The following is a 14,970-nucleotide window of genomic DNA, read 5'->3' as shown; positions in this document are numbered from 1 at the left end:
ATACACACATCAAAGAGCAACAGGAAGCGCTCCAATCCTGAAAAGAAAATTAAAGTTGCTGTGTTCTTGCCCCCCGGGAAACCCTGCTTTAAAAAACAAAACCATGAACAAATGCATGCCGCCCTCTCCGCCAGCAACAGCCTGCCGCTCGGTGAGCGAAGAAGACCTCTTCACGAGCGCACTTTCAGCGTCGTATTTTGAATAAAAGGCCGGCAGCGAACGGCGCGCTCCCTTCGAGGGAGCCTCCCACCGCTAATCCTGCCGGTCGGTCCTTCCCGTCCAGTTACAGGCGCGCATGCGGGAAGCGTCCCCGACCCTAGGGCAGCGGGTGGAGCCGGCCGCCTCGACGTCACGGGGCAAGATGGCGGCGCCCTTGCGCGGCGCCGAGTAGCCGGTGCGCGACGCGCGTTCCTTCCCGCCGCCGCGCCGACCTGAAGGAGCTTCGGCGGGTCTTTCTGTCCGGCCTCGGGATGTTGCCGCTCAGGCGCGTCTGGCGCCGCCTCGCCGCTCCCCCGGACCCCGGGACGTGGCTACGGAGCGGGAGGGGCGAGGTGACCTCGGCGGCCGCCGGCCCCTCCAGCGCTTCCAGGTACGACGTCGTCGTGATCGGCGGTGGCCACGCCGGCACTGAAGCGGCTGCGGCGGCGGCGAGGGTGGGAGCCCGCACCCTGCTCGTCACGCACAAGGTGGACACCATAGGTAAGCAGGGAGCTGGTTGGATTGCTCAGTGGGAGCCGGCAGGTGTGGGTACACAGTTCGCCCGCCGAGGGATGCAGGTTGCCAAAGTTTTTGCCAGGGTAGGTAGCACAGTGGACCTCAGCAGGGTTCCTTCCCCTAACACTTGGAAAGCATGATGGTGGAGCTCGCAGGAGATGCAACAGCAGCAGAGCAGGGCTAGCAAGTACGTCCTCATTATCTCTCCATAATAGGTTACTTACATGGGGAGGAAAACGCTAGAGCAACGACAAAACTAGACAGCATCTTCAAAAGCAGAGACATCACCTTGCTGACAAAGGTCCATATAGTTAAAGCTATGGTTTTCCCAGTAGTGATGTATGGAAGTGAGAGCTGGACCATAAAGAAGGCTGATCGCCAAAGAATTGATGCTTTTGAATTATGGTGCTGGAGGAGACTCTTGAGAGTCCCATGGACTGAAAGAAGATTAAACGTATCCATTCTGAAGGAGATCAGCCCTGAGTGCTCACTGGAAGGACAGATCGTGAAGCTGAGGCTCCAATACTTTGGCCACTTCATGAGAAGGGAAGACTCCCTGGAAAAGACCCTGATGTAGGGAAAGATGGAGGGCATAAGGAGAAGGGGACGACAGAGGATCAGATGGTTGGACAGTGTTCTCGAAGCTACCAGCATGAGTTTGACCAAACTGCGGGAGGCAGTGGAAGACAGGAGTGCCTGGCGTGCTCTGGTCCATGGGGTCACGAAGAGTCGGACACGACTAAACGACTAAACAACAACAAAGGGTTTGTTTATCAGGAGACATGAACTTTTCCCAACACCTGACATGGCAACATCACCTTTAATCCATTTGCTAAATGTTTATTTTATGAATGGAGCTACCAGAGAAACATAACAGCAGCAGTGTTGTTGGTTGATAAGATAATCATAAATGACAGTATACTTATTTCATTTTTTGGAAAATGAAGTTGCCTCCCGTTTTTGGACATCCATATGTGATTGGATCTGTAGAACAGATTAATAAAAACAAATGCATTTTTAAAACAAATACAAAACCCTGACATTTTGATGTATATTGCATCTAGGATTGCTAGAGTTAGAGAATTAGAAATAAGCAGAAGTAAGGCATCTTGGTTTTCTCTTACAATTTTGGGCATGGGTCAGGAAACTAAAGCCCCGGGGCTGGATCTGGCCCAATTGCCTTCTGGATCCGGCCCACGGATGGTCTGGGAATCGCCATGTGGATCAGCATGGTATCCTGATCGTTCGGGCTGCGCCATTTCCCCCCTCCACACACACACCATGGCGCCGCCTCCCCCTCCCTCCTCCTGGCTTCTCCCCGCCCTGCCTAGAGGAGGAAGGGGGCCGGGCTTTGTTGAGCTGTGGTTGGCTGAGTGCCATTTTAAGCAGTCTCTCTCTGGAGACAGCCCTTTCTTGCTGCTCATTGTTCCGCAGCCACTGCCAGCCCCTGCGGCTCGCAGGGCACAGGTAAGCAGTCACTGGGGCTCGTCCAGTGCTGTGGAGAAGGGAGGGGAGAGTCGTGGGGGGTAGATTCCCCCCCCAAAAAAATATAGTCCAGCCCCCCACAAGGTCTGAGGGACAGTGGACTGACCCCCTGCGGAAAAGGTTTGTTGACCCCTGATTTTGGGTCTAGAGGAGTACAGTACTGCCATGAATTCTACTCATATTGATCCAGAGCAGATTCCAATGTATAGTTAGTAGAGTAAAAACTTAAACATATTGCAGGATTCCCCAAAAATAGACCAGAAGCAATTTATATTTTATCTAGCAGAGCTTTACTGCTACTGAAGGCAAATGAGCATAATGGTTACAAATCCAATACATTCAGAAATGGCACTGTCCATAGAAAATCCAGTTGCGACACTTAATTTAACCGCCAATAATTTCTAATAAGACTAAAACCTTAACACTAAGCATACTATACAGTCATACCTCAGGTTGAAGTAGTTTCGGGTTGAGCATTTTCAGGTTGTGCTCTACGGTGACCCGGAAGTAACGGAGTGCATTACTTCCGGGTTTTGCCGCATGCACAGACACTCAAAATGACGTCATGCGCATGCACGGAAGTCCCGAGACACAGGTTGCGTTCACTTCGGGATGCGAACGGGGCTCCGGAATGGATCCCATTCGCATCCAGAGGTACCACTGTATACAGAACACCACACCAGAAGGAAAGAGAGATAGAAAGTGAAACTTAGGCTCCTTCTGGCCTATTGTTATAGTCAGCATGACCTTGAGTGAAAGAGGAACCTTCTGCCTCTTGCTAGGCAGAATAGAAACTTGCATGTCAGCCAGAAACTTCCAGCTTGCATCAGCTTGTATTACACAGAGAAGCTTCCAGAAACCTCATGGGTCAATTAGAATGGGAAAGATCTTTACACATCAAATCAGTATTTTCTTCACCCTGACAAGTAGCTTGCCATTCATGTCAATTGGAGCATAGGAAATGGGGTCGGGCTAAAAGCTGTTGTTTGCTTGTAGTTAGATGCCTTTCATTTGTTATGCTGTCCAGGTCAAATGTCATGTAACCCTTCCTTTGGTGGAATTGGAAAAGGACATCTGGTCAGGGAAGTGGACGCACTGGACGGGCTCTGCGCACGAATCTGCGATCAGTCGGGAGTGCATTACAAAGTGCTAAATAAATGCAAGGGACCGGCCGTCTGGGGTCTCCGAGCCCAGATTGACAGAGAGCTCTATAAAGAGCACATGCAGGTGAGAATGTGGATAGGAAGAGAGGAGAGGAAGGCTTCTGAGGCAACCCTATGCATGCTTACCTATGGAACTCAGTGGGGTTTATTCAAGTATACATGTTTATGAGTGCACTGCCAGTTTGATGAAGGTAAACATGTGAATGGGTGTGTGTGTGTCAGATATAATAAAATGTACACTTCATTTACCATTAATATTGGGGAAATGACCAAAATGTTTCCTAATCAGCATGGAATCTTGATTGACATTTGGTGTGGTGGTGAGGGTGTTATCCAGTAATTTGGTTTGTTTTTAAAATGCACAAGTTACCTCTCACTCAACAAATTCCCAAAATGATTTACAAAACATTTAAATCCGAAAGTCTGATTGGAAAAGGCAACTTATTTCTGTCATGCTTAAATAACCTGGAATGTAAACTTCACTGGGCGGGGGGAATGGCTCCTTATTCCAACAAACAAGTGTCATTGGATATACAGCAATGGAGACTCAAACGTAATATTGGGAAACTTAGAAGAAAATCCCTGCAAAACATCATCTACAATTGCATTTTACACCAGAGTTGTATTTAAAAAAACATGACTGTGAAATTATGGAGTGGATCCAGAAAAACATTGACAGAAGGTGAATTTCCTGCCCCACCTTCTTCCAGAAACTGCACCAACCCCCCTGGAGTGGGGCGAATGATATGGGTGGGAAAGGCAGGTACAGATTCCCAGCAGGTGCCTCCAAATAAGGGTCTCCTGACTCTTCGGAAAGGCTTTTCAGAGGGCTACTGTGGGAGGAGAGGAAAGGGAGAAAGCTTCCTTCTGCCTTCCCCTTTCTGCTGGATTTTCTCTACAACCAAGCCAATGTCTCTTTTTAAAATGTAAAACACAGTGTTAATTCAGCATTCTCTGAATAAGACATTCTGTACTCACATAACAAGCACTTGGGTGGGACAACTTTGAAAAGTGCTGTATGAGAACATAAATGCTTGTGCAGTTTCAGTTCTTCTCTTTTTGGTAAAATCTCGTGAGGGAGGAAAAGGAGGTGCCCAGATCAGACTTCCATCTTTGATTTGGCAATGATGGACTATATATGGCTTTTAGTCTTTTTAGTCTTCATTATTTGTGTTATTAGATATAATTCTCAAGCTGGCTGTGGCTATTTAATGCATTTATTGTTTTCAAAAACTTAAACTTAACAATTCTAAAAACTGATTTAATAAACCAAAATATTTACTGCAACTATGGAAGACATTGGCTATGCCTTCTTTGACTTCAGGCAAGAAAGGGCCTCACTCTTGAATAGGGTTGGTCTGTCAAAGCTGTGGATCTGGGGTCTTTATTTGACCCACAACCCTATTTTCCCTCCAAACAGTTCCCACCTGCCCCACAGCTGATATCATAGGTGGGGCAGGGAATGACAGAGCTGCGAAGGAGCAATCGGAAACCTTTAAGTGCACTCCCAGCTATTCCTTAGCAAGCGAGGCTTGCAGTAAACTGGGGGAACCTAGGAACTCAGTAGCGCAGCCATGTTACTGGAGGTTCTCTCCTTTTCTTATGAGTCCTTAAAAGATCATGTGTGTGTGTAAATTCCTTTAACAGGGTTTTTTTCCCCTAGTAGAAAGAAATTCTCCAAACCCCACTTCTGACAGTTTGTGAAGCTTCTGTGGAAGATCTTCTACTGACAGACCCAGAATCGGATCATCCAGGCAAATGTTGCGTCAGTGGAGTCGTGTTGGGTCAGTATTCTGGCAAGCTGCATCCTGAAGCAGAGGTCTTCATCCATTTGTGCAGGGTCTGCTTTCCATGACAGCAGCTTGCAAAAACTACTTCCAGGGAAAAGGAGGAGGGAGACCTCACCTCTGCAGAGAATTCAAGTGGCACAAGAACCCATTAGTTCTTTCTGCCTTGAAAAGCAGATTGGTTGGGAAATTAGCTAAGTTATTTACCTCATTTTTTAAGCCCATGCAATGTGAGCCAGGGAATCTAAGCCATCATTATTTCCAAAGAGTTGATTTATAACTAATCTTAATCTAGTCCTTAATGAACTAATAGCCACATTTGCAACTGTCACTTGCAATGCATATTGAATGGCCATTTTTGAACTTGTAAAAACATCAGGGCTTGGTGTTAAAAGCTGGCTGGATACTTAGGGTGTTTGATTGTAGCTTCACCATCTCAGAATAGCTGTATGAAACTACCCTGACACAAAAAATAGGATTTCCTAGTTCTAGTTACAGTAAATAAAGAACCGTGTAGGTCTGCCGTAGTTGAAACAAAATAAAAAAATCCTTCCAGTAGCACCTTAGAGACCAACTAAGTTTGTTATTGGTATGAGTTTTCGTGTGCATGTATCTGAAGAAGTGTGCATGCACATGAAAGCTCATACCAATAACAAACTTAGTTGGTCTCTAAGGTGCTACTGGAAGGATTTCCTTGGTTACAGATAGGCAGACTAGGCTACTGGGAATCCTGTAACGAAAACCTCTGACTCAGTAGGTTATCTAGTCTTTTCTAGGTCACTGTAATTCCACTGCAGAAAGTTATGCTGTTCTGGACTATGTAGTTTAGTTAGTATGAGGCACTTAGATGTTTACAATTCAGAAAACAACAGATAGAATAAGTAGGATGATCATGAGAGACTTGATTTTATACAGAGTATAAGCACATATCTCTCTCATTCTCTGTAATAACATGTGTGAAACTGAAGGATAAGCAGCTGTCTTTAAGTGGCAGCAACATAAACTTAGGGTTTTAGGTAATATCAAACTGCAAAAAATAAATAAATGTTTTCTGTCGTTGAATAAGACTGTGCTGAACTTCAAACTTCCTTGTGTCCTGGTGGAAAAAGATACTCACTCTTTCCAAAATAGATTTTATCTTAAACAAATGCATGTTTCCATCGGAAGGAGTATAGAAAGAGGATGACGTCCTTCAGTTTGTTTAACGAAAGGAGCTTTAACAACTTTTCTATGCTCCTCCCGACGGAAATATGCAGAAGGGGACATATATACCCCTGCTTTAAGTCGTTTACAAACTGTCTTCTCTTGTATATTATTTACTACAAAGCTTGATGACTAAGATGAAACGTCAGATTACCAGAACGACGTCCAAGCACTGAACCACTAGTATATCACAAGTGGACTGTTTATTACTGCGTTTGCAATTGTTCAAGATAATATCTATTTTGGAAAGAGAAGAAATGAGCACTGAACTACTGATGCATTACAAGTGAGCTCTTTTATTTACTGGATTTACTATTGTTTAAGATAAAACCTCTTTGGGAAAGAAGCTACTTCTAATTAGGGCAGCAGCAGGTATTCTAAACTCCGCTCTGTTTCACTCCATGTTTTCCCCTCAGAAGACGGAAGGAGAGTGCATGCTGGGAGTGTTGTTCTAACCACAGGAACATTTCTGAGAGGCATGATCCTAATTGGACTGGAAATGCATCCTGCCGGGCGGATGGGAGACCAGCCCTCCGTCGGCCTTGCTCAGACTCTGGAGAAACTTGGATTTACCATAGGAAGGTTAAAGACTGGAACTCCACCCCGACTGGTGAAAGACTCCATTGACTTCAGTATCCTCGAGAGGCATCCCGCCGACAGCTCTCCTGTGCCGTTCAGCTTCCTTAGTGAATCTGTGTGGATTAAGGTGCGAAGGAGCCCTGAGGAAGTAATCAGCTGTTGAGGTTTATGACCGGGAGCCTCTGTTTCTCTTCCTCAAAGTGACATGTATTAGTCTGGCAGTGCTGTGGTTTTTAGCATGCAGGAGGATTTCTTGAAATGGCTGTGTCAGAAATTATCCCCGGTTACACAGATGGGGGTGTGCTCCTAAATCATCAACATATTTGTCTATTCCTGTTAAAAGCTGCTGAGAGTAATGCAAGGAGTTGATGGAAATCCTCCCCTAAAAACTGGCACAGTCCGGTGACGATGTATACCGTCAGAGTTGACAAGTTTTATTCCTGAAATATCAGCCCTCATACATACGTAGAAGAACTGAGGGTAATTTTTAACCATCACACACTGCTTCACCAGCGATCTTTGTCCCTGAAATATCTGCCCTGTCATTTTTGCAGGTCACTATTTTCTTCTTCAGTGGACATCTTATATTGGTCAAAAAGTTTCAAAATATTTTTTTCATTTTTAGATTTATAAATCTCAAAGCAGTTTGCAATATGCAGAAAACCATCAGAAACAGTTAGCACATCCTCACGGACTTACAGTTTGAGCTGCTACAGCCAAAAAAAGAACAAGTGACAGCAGTGGTACCTCGGGTTAAGAACTTAATTCATTCTGGGAGTCCGTTGTTAACCTGAAACTGTTCTTCACCTGAGGTAGCACTTTAGCTAATGGGGCCGCCGCACAATTTCTGTTCTCATCCTGAAGCAAAGTTCTTAACCTGAGGTACTATTTCTGGGTTAGCAGAGTCTGTAACCTGAAGCGTCTGTAACCTGAAGCGTCTGTAACCCGAGGTACCACTGTATTACTGAAATACAGTGTGAACCATTTTAGAATCATCACTGCCCTTTTAAAGGAGTCCATTCATAAATTGAGAGCAGTGGTACTGCTTACTTGAGGGCTCAAAGGTCCAAAGGATAAGTCGCTATCTAATAGGATAGCTCTAGGTTGGTGTGGAGATCTCGGTCACTGGACTTCACAAAAGGCTTTCTGTGTGACCTTTGATAAATCATTAAGCCTTCTGATCTCAAGCTTGTTTGCTTGGAAGTAAAATTGCTTTGATTTCTTCCCAGGAGAAACATTCGAGATTGGGGCCTACTCGTGCTTCCATTTCTCCAATAGTATTATGGAGAAATTAGGGGCCATATTCAACTAATTCGCTGCACTAGCAGAAGCCAGCACAAGGATACCTGCTAGTACAACAAGATTCCCCCCCCCCCACTCCTCTTCTCACTACACCCTCACCAAATCTGCTCCAGAGAGTCAGAAGAACCCCAAAAACAGCATGGAGGGCAATAAATGGTTCCATCACCACAGGAATATCTGCTTGCCTAATGGAATGATCTTCTTAGTGCTTTGTTGAGTGTAACCCAATGATTGGTATAGTTTTCTGGGAAAGGTTAAGGCTGTAGTGCTTGGGTATGCTCAGGTGGTATGATGATAATGGCTGAGTGCGGGCTGAAGTGATCTCTCTCAAGATGACTGTGAAAACAGTTCGGCATTCTTCAAAGCTACCCTGATTTGCTCACTGAATGCAAGTGGTTCTGTTTCAGCCAGAAGATCAGCTGTCATGTTACCTGACGCACACAAACCCAAAAGTGGAGAAAATCATCCGTGAGAACCTTCACCTGAACAACCACGTCAGAGAGACAACAAGAGGACCCCGGTAAATCCCTGTTTATATTATTTTATGTACAGTGCTGTCGGTGTACATAGCATGAAAAGAAAGAAGGGGGGAAAGTCTGAACCCTGATGGGAAGAAAGGGGATGGGGATGATAGCTGCAAGACCGATAGGGCAAGAATATTGCAAATGAAGTTGCACATGTTTAGGCTTAGAGTTTGTTTAATTCAGGGGTGGGAGACATTTTGCCTTCCAGATGTTGCTCAACTACATGTAGTTCAGCAACATCTGGAAGGCCAAAGGTTCCCACACCTGCTTTTGTGGGTGAGGAGTACAGCAATAAGGAAACCAATCCAGTCTCTTGAAATTTCATGATTGGACTCTTCTCCGTGTCAGCATCCTAACCTGGCCGGCTGTTCCTCCTGTTTCTAGGTACTGTCCCTCACTAGAGTCGAAAGTTCTGCGTTTTCCAAATCGCGCTCATCAGGTCTGGCTTGAGCCTGAGGGTCTGGATTCCAGCGTCATCTACCCGCAGGGAATATCTCTGACGTTGCCATCTGAGATCCAGGAGGAGCTCATCACCCATATTAAGGGCTTGGAAAAAGCAAAAATGGTACAGCCAGGTGAGAGGTGTGAAGGAAGTCCAGTTGGATGGGGCTATATAGGCAGCATATCATGTGGGAGTGTGTGCGGATGCCGAGGTTTGTCTGCCTCATGTCAAGTGGGATGTTATTTGATTGTCCACCAGCACATGGCTGTGCATGTCTTCTGATCACCAGACATGTGGTTTTGTAAGCCTTTATCTTACAGAAACGTTTGAAACAATGCAGCATGCATCCTTTCCCCCTGCTACCTGTAACCACGTTGCTCTGTCGTAGGGTGTGGATGCTGGAATCAATAAACCTTTTATCACCTATATCTGTCCTAATAGGCTATGGAGTGCAATATGATTTTCTAGACCCACGTCAGCTGACCGCCTCCCTTGAGTCTCGCCTCGTCCAGCGGCTCTTCTTTGCAGGGCAGATAAATGGCACCACAGGCTACGAAGAGGCTGCAGCTCAGGTGAGGAGAACCTGCAGTGGGTCGTGGCTGTGAAATGCTTTCTGCAGTATCAAACGTGATGATATAACTAGCAGCTTGCAGTCACAGGTCTTTTGACTCTGCCTTCTTCCAACCCAGACGTTCTGGACTACAACTCACATCAGCTTCAGCCTGCATGACCCTACAGGCAGAAACTGGTGGGAATTCTGATCCAAAACATTGGAAGGCACCAGGTTGTGGAATGCCGATTTCAAGAGCATTTGTTCAGAACATGTGTGTGTACACATGTCTGAAACTTACCGTACTTTTTATGTCCAGGGAATGAGCCCTTGTCATAATTGGCTTCTGCCGATTTTATTCTGCTAAGACACCTTTTAGCATGCCATTGGATAACTGGGATACATGGTGGGAAAGTCACATGTGGTATCTACGGCTTAAGCAGTCTCCTTATCGTAGACACAGAGCTACTGAACAGATCAAGCAGACCAAGCTTCTGGTGTCTAGTATATATAGTGGTTTCCTCTGTGATCTATAATCTCTTTGCTCTCTGGCAGGGTGTGGTTGCTGGAATCAATGCCAGTCTGCGGGTCACTGGGAAACCTCCATTTATTGTCAGCCGCACGGAGGGGTACATTGGGGTTCTGATTGACGATCTCACTACTCTGGGCACCAGTGAGCCGTACCGCATGTTCACCAGCCGAGTGGAGTTTCGGATGTCTCTGAGGCCAGATAACGCTGACAGCAGACTCACCTTCCGAGGTAGTCAATTCCTCCAGAGGCAATTTTTTTTTTTAACACACGTGCACACAATTTTCCTAATTCCTGAGCACTTTTTTGGTCTCTTTAAGGCTATCATGAAGCTGGCTGTGTGTCTCTAAAGCGGTATGAGCAAGCATCTCAGATGAAAGCAGTGTTAGATGAAGGACTTGAAATGCTGAAATCTATTCAGTTCAGCAATGCAAAATGGGCCCAACTCATACCAGAGATTACAATAAGTGCTGGTCGTAGCTCTCCTTGCAGGTATGAGTCTCTCTCTTATCCCCCCCCCCCCTGCCATGGTCTTGTTTTAGAGAAGCACAGATTCATACAGAAACTTCATATACGTCACATTTACCCACTCTATCCTTTTTAATTGTCTCTATTCATAGAGTGTTTCTTGTGATGGTGTTTGTGTGGGGGAGAATGTACAAAGCTGTCAAGAGTGTTTCTGTGGAAAGGTGAAGCAATTTCATTGCTTTCTTTTGTCTTGCCTCACCGGTGACTCGGTGAAATTTGTGGGATTTTATAATGAGAAAGGCTGGACTTGATGAATCCCAAGCCGGAATTAAGATCGCCGGAAGAAATCTGAACAACCTCAGATATGCAGATGACATAACCTTGATTGCAGAAAGTGAGGAGGAATTAAAGAACCTCTTAATGAGGGTGAAAGAGGAGAGTGCAAAATATAGTCTGAAGCTCAACATCAAAAAAACTAAGATCATGGCCATTGGTCTCATCACTTCCTGGCAAATAGAAGGGGAAGAAATGGAGGCAGTGAGAGATTTTACTTCCTTGGGCTCCATGATCACTGCAGATGGTGACAGCAGTCACGAAATGAAAAGACGCCTGCTTCTTGGGAGAAAAGCAATGACAAACCTAGACAGCATCTTCAAAAGCAGAGACATCACCTTGCTGACAAATGTCCATATAGTTAAAGCTATGGTTTCCCCAGTAGCGATGTATGGAAGTGAGAGCTGGACCATAAAGAAGGCTGATCGCCAAAGAATTGATGCTTTTGAATTATGGTGCTGGAGGAGACTCTTGAGAGTCCCATGGACTGCAAGAAGATCAGACTTATCCATTCTGAAGGAAATCAGCTCTGAGTGCTCACTGGAAAGACAGATCCTGAAGCTGAGGCTCCAATACTTTGGCCACCTCATGAGAAGAGAAGACTCCCTGGAAAAGACCCTGATGTTGGGAAAGATGGAGGGCTCAAGGAGAAGAGGACGACAGAGGATGAGATGGTTGGACAGTGTTCTCGAAGCGACAAACATGGGTCTGACCAAACTGCGAGAGGCAGTGGAAGACAGGAGTGCCTGGCATGCTCTGGTCCATGGGGTCACGAAGAGTCAGACACGATTAAACAACAACAACAACATCATAATGGCCTATAGAAACAAACTCCTAGAGCTAGGGCGTATTTTCAGTTTCAAATCCTAATGTAAAACTGTTAACCTGGTACCCCACCACTATTACCACAGAAAATCAAGGGGGAATTCAAAATTTATTCCTGTGGAAAGAAGGAAAGTCCTAGAAAATCTGAGGCTTTTATCTTTGAACTAAGTAACCCTCTTAACAATATCATAATTGGTACCTCACATAAGCAGAGTTCAGGTTTCACAGCATGTTTTGTGATAGGGAGCAAGGCTCTGGCTAAAATGGCCTGGGATTTGTTGCCCACATAAAACAAACACACTGGCAAACCTGTGGACCCAGAAAAGTTTGTTTTAGCAGCTTCACAAAGCAATATTGCACGAATAAATAGGTATATGACTGCAGTCTTTCTTAAGCCCTGAACCAGCTTCCTTAAGCCTAATTTTGTTGCAGTTGCAAAGCATTGTGTGTGCCTTAAAAAAAACAGAAGAAATTCTAGGTGCCCTTGAGCTAAAATGCTGTGTTTCTTCCATTATATAACCTACCTTATCACTTATTTCAATGTATTATACAGTGTCATTTTTTTTAATGCTGTCCCCATGTTATTGTGTATAGTTTCTTTCCAAGTTCTTATCTGTGATCTTCATTGTTGGCTTGTAAGCTCCTTGAGTTGAATCAGCCATTTTTGTGTGTGTGCATTAAATGATCCCTAATACAATGTGGTTAAGGCTTCCTGGATAGTGATACCATATTTTGAGCAAGCCTGAGGTCTTGTAAACTTCCTTGGAATTCCATGGGAATGGGTACTAGCTTAGACTTGTTTTAGATCCCACCTTTCTATGACGAGAGCACTCAACACATCTTGCACATAATTTCACAGGAATTGTTTTTGCTCTGTTTTGGTTTTTTGCTTAGTGCCCTAGACATCCTTCAGTACCAGGGAGCCAATATGGAGATTTTGTCACGAGCTGTCCCAGGGCCTCTGAAAAAGTTTGCTGAATGGAGACAACTGGCAGAAAGGCTGAAAATAGAAGGTATGGAAGACTAGCAGGCCCTGTACAATTCTATCCGATATATTTTATCAGAATGAATTTCAGGAACCAAAATATATAATATATTGTTCTGTTCATTCTCTTTGTTCTTCTCACAAGCTGTTTATGAATGGCATGTGTCCGTTCAGAGGCTGGAAATAGAGGAAGTGCGTCAGGATGAGGCTCTTCAGCTGCCAGAAGATCTGGATTACTTTACCATCGATGCATCACTATCTCAGGAAGTGCGAGAGAAGCTGGACTCCCACCGTCCCCAGACGGTAAGCTGCTAGTAGTGTGAGTTTGCTGGATGCAGTAGGGATACTGTGCCTTTCCAGATGTTGCCAGACTCCCAACTCCTACCAGCACTAGCCATTGTGGCCCGGAATTGTAGTCAAGCAACCCAGCATTAATATGTAGGGGGTTAGTTATTAAAATGTACCTTGAAAGCATTATAGTCATTTCCAAAGGCAGAAAACTGAGTAAGCAGGGGCTTCGCTAGGTTAACAGCTCTGCCTTTAGAGTGAATCTTCCAACTTTGTTTGCTATTAGAGACCACATGGAAAGTGCCAAGAGAATTCGTTCTAAGTTGAGAAATAAAATGGGGGGGGGAGCATTTCACAGGATTTCACCACTGTGTTCCTGGCCTTATTAAAAATTTGGAAATTAAAAGCATCAAGGGAGTTTTAGAAAAAACACTTAACTTGGTGGGGCTTTTTATTCTTTATTTTTAAAGCCCATTTCTGTGCAAATATATAGATTATGTATAATTTATAATGATAAATATTATGTATAATTAGCATAGGCATGCTGATAATATGGTAAAGTTTGTCTGCCATTTTGATTTCACCTGTTTTTTTGTTATCAGAATGCTTCAGACTAGCTTATGTGTCTTTTTCCAGTTTGAACATGTAAGGCAGTCTCCGCCCCCCCCCCCCCCGTCATAAAATGTATTCCTTTGTGCACACCAACAAAAAATGGCTACCATTGTATGCATAGGAGGGGGTGTGGCATAATGGGTAAGACACATTTTTGAGTCAAATGTGGCCAGAACTTCTACAAACCTTTCTGCACCAACACTATGGGGATAGTAATACTGACAGGCTTTGTAATCATTTAAGTAATTTAAGCAGTCAAATAAATGCAAAATGATGTTCTTTTAGACATGTGCACAAATGCTGAACCATAGCTGTGAACTGTATGTTGTTATAATGCTGATGACAATGGTATATAATCTATCAAGAGCTTCCACTGCCATTAAAAAACAAGCTAGCAGTGCTCATTTTTAATGGTGGCTAGAAAGTTAAAACCCCCACATCCAGAACGGGAAGGGTATAAGAGAGGGAGTTATGTTGCACAAATGGAAATAATTGCATTGGCAGTAGGACTGCTCATTGACATGGCTGTTTATAGAATGATCAACAGTGTGTGTATTTTAGTCACTTCAATGAAACACACATGAAGGGGAGGCGGGGAGACTGTGGCATTACAATTGGCAATCTCACCTCCCTGTTGTTCCTAGATTGGCGCTGTCAGCCGCATTCCTGGAGTTACACCTGCTGCTGTTCTAAATCTACTGAGGTTTGTGAAGAACCATCACAAAAGAGCAGAGCAAACAAGTGAGAGATACAGGATTGCTACCCCCATCCCTGATGTCAACCTGCTGGGACAAAGAAAGCTCCAAGCTACTGATATGTGAACAGTGCTTACTGAGCAAAACCCATTGAACTGTTTGTGTTCCTGCAGCCTGTGGTTATCCGGTCATTCACATACCATGTATGTAATTGCTATCCAATAAATAGACAAGAGCTACCAGAGTGATGTTATCTTACACACAAAGGATGGTGATTCAGTGAATAATGAGTTAGTCCAAAAAGCTGAAAAACTCCCAGAACACCGCAAAAGCACCACTAGCCAGAAAAAGTGGCAATGTCAGATCAGGTGTTGAAGGAAACTTTTAACAGAAGGCTAGAGAAATCTGTTTCCTGCTTGCAATTTCTTGAGTCACTTCCTTTTCTACTGCCTTTGCTGCCACCTATAGATTTATGCATCTTAGTGC

The 14,970-nt window shown here is 44.5% G+C and overlaps 1 protein-coding gene across 1 annotated transcript; it reads left to right on the top strand.

Annotated features, from left to right (window-relative positions):
- The first annotated feature begins 347 nt into the window (after nucleotides 1–347).
- Nucleotides 348–14,723, top strand: MTO1 (mitochondrial tRNA translation optimization 1). The gene is made up of 12 exons (XM_081904874.1): nucleotides 348–699; nucleotides 3,227–3,426; nucleotides 5,029–5,146; nucleotides 6,769–7,058; nucleotides 8,641–8,753; nucleotides 9,142–9,332; nucleotides 9,641–9,771; nucleotides 10,305–10,509; nucleotides 10,599–10,770; nucleotides 12,799–12,917; nucleotides 13,035–13,192; nucleotides 14,434–14,723. The coding sequence occupies exons 1-12, from the start codon at nucleotides 471–473 to the stop codon at nucleotides 14,608–14,610; spliced, it is 2,103 nt and encodes a 700-aa protein (XP_081761000.1). The 5' UTR covers nucleotides 348–470; the 3' UTR covers nucleotides 14,611–14,723.
- Nucleotides 14,724–14,970: the final 247 nt, after the last annotated feature.

This window comes from Podarcis melisellensis, assembly GCF_964234715.1.
Source record: "Podarcis melisellensis genome assembly, chromosome: 3".
Classification (NCBI taxonomy): Eukaryota; Metazoa; Chordata; class Lepidosauria; order Squamata; family Lacertidae; genus Podarcis; species Podarcis melisellensis.
The sequence above is the reverse complement of the archived record's forward strand: the minus strand, read 5'-3'. Positions and strand labels throughout refer to the sequence as shown.

Coding starts and splice junctions, on each gene's coding strand:
- MTO1 (XM_081904874.1), top strand. CDS start 471: ATGTTGCCGCTCAGGCGCGTCTGGCGCCGCCTCGCCGCTCCCCCGGAC. Junction 10,771..12,798: donor GGTCGTAGCTCTCCTTGCAG/GTATGAGTCTCT, acceptor TTTTTTGCTTAG/TGCCCTAGACATCCTTCAGT. Junction 13,193..14,433: donor ACTCCCACCGTCCCCAGACG/GTAAGCTGCTAG, acceptor TGTTGTTCCTAG/ATTGGCGCTGTCAGCCGCAT.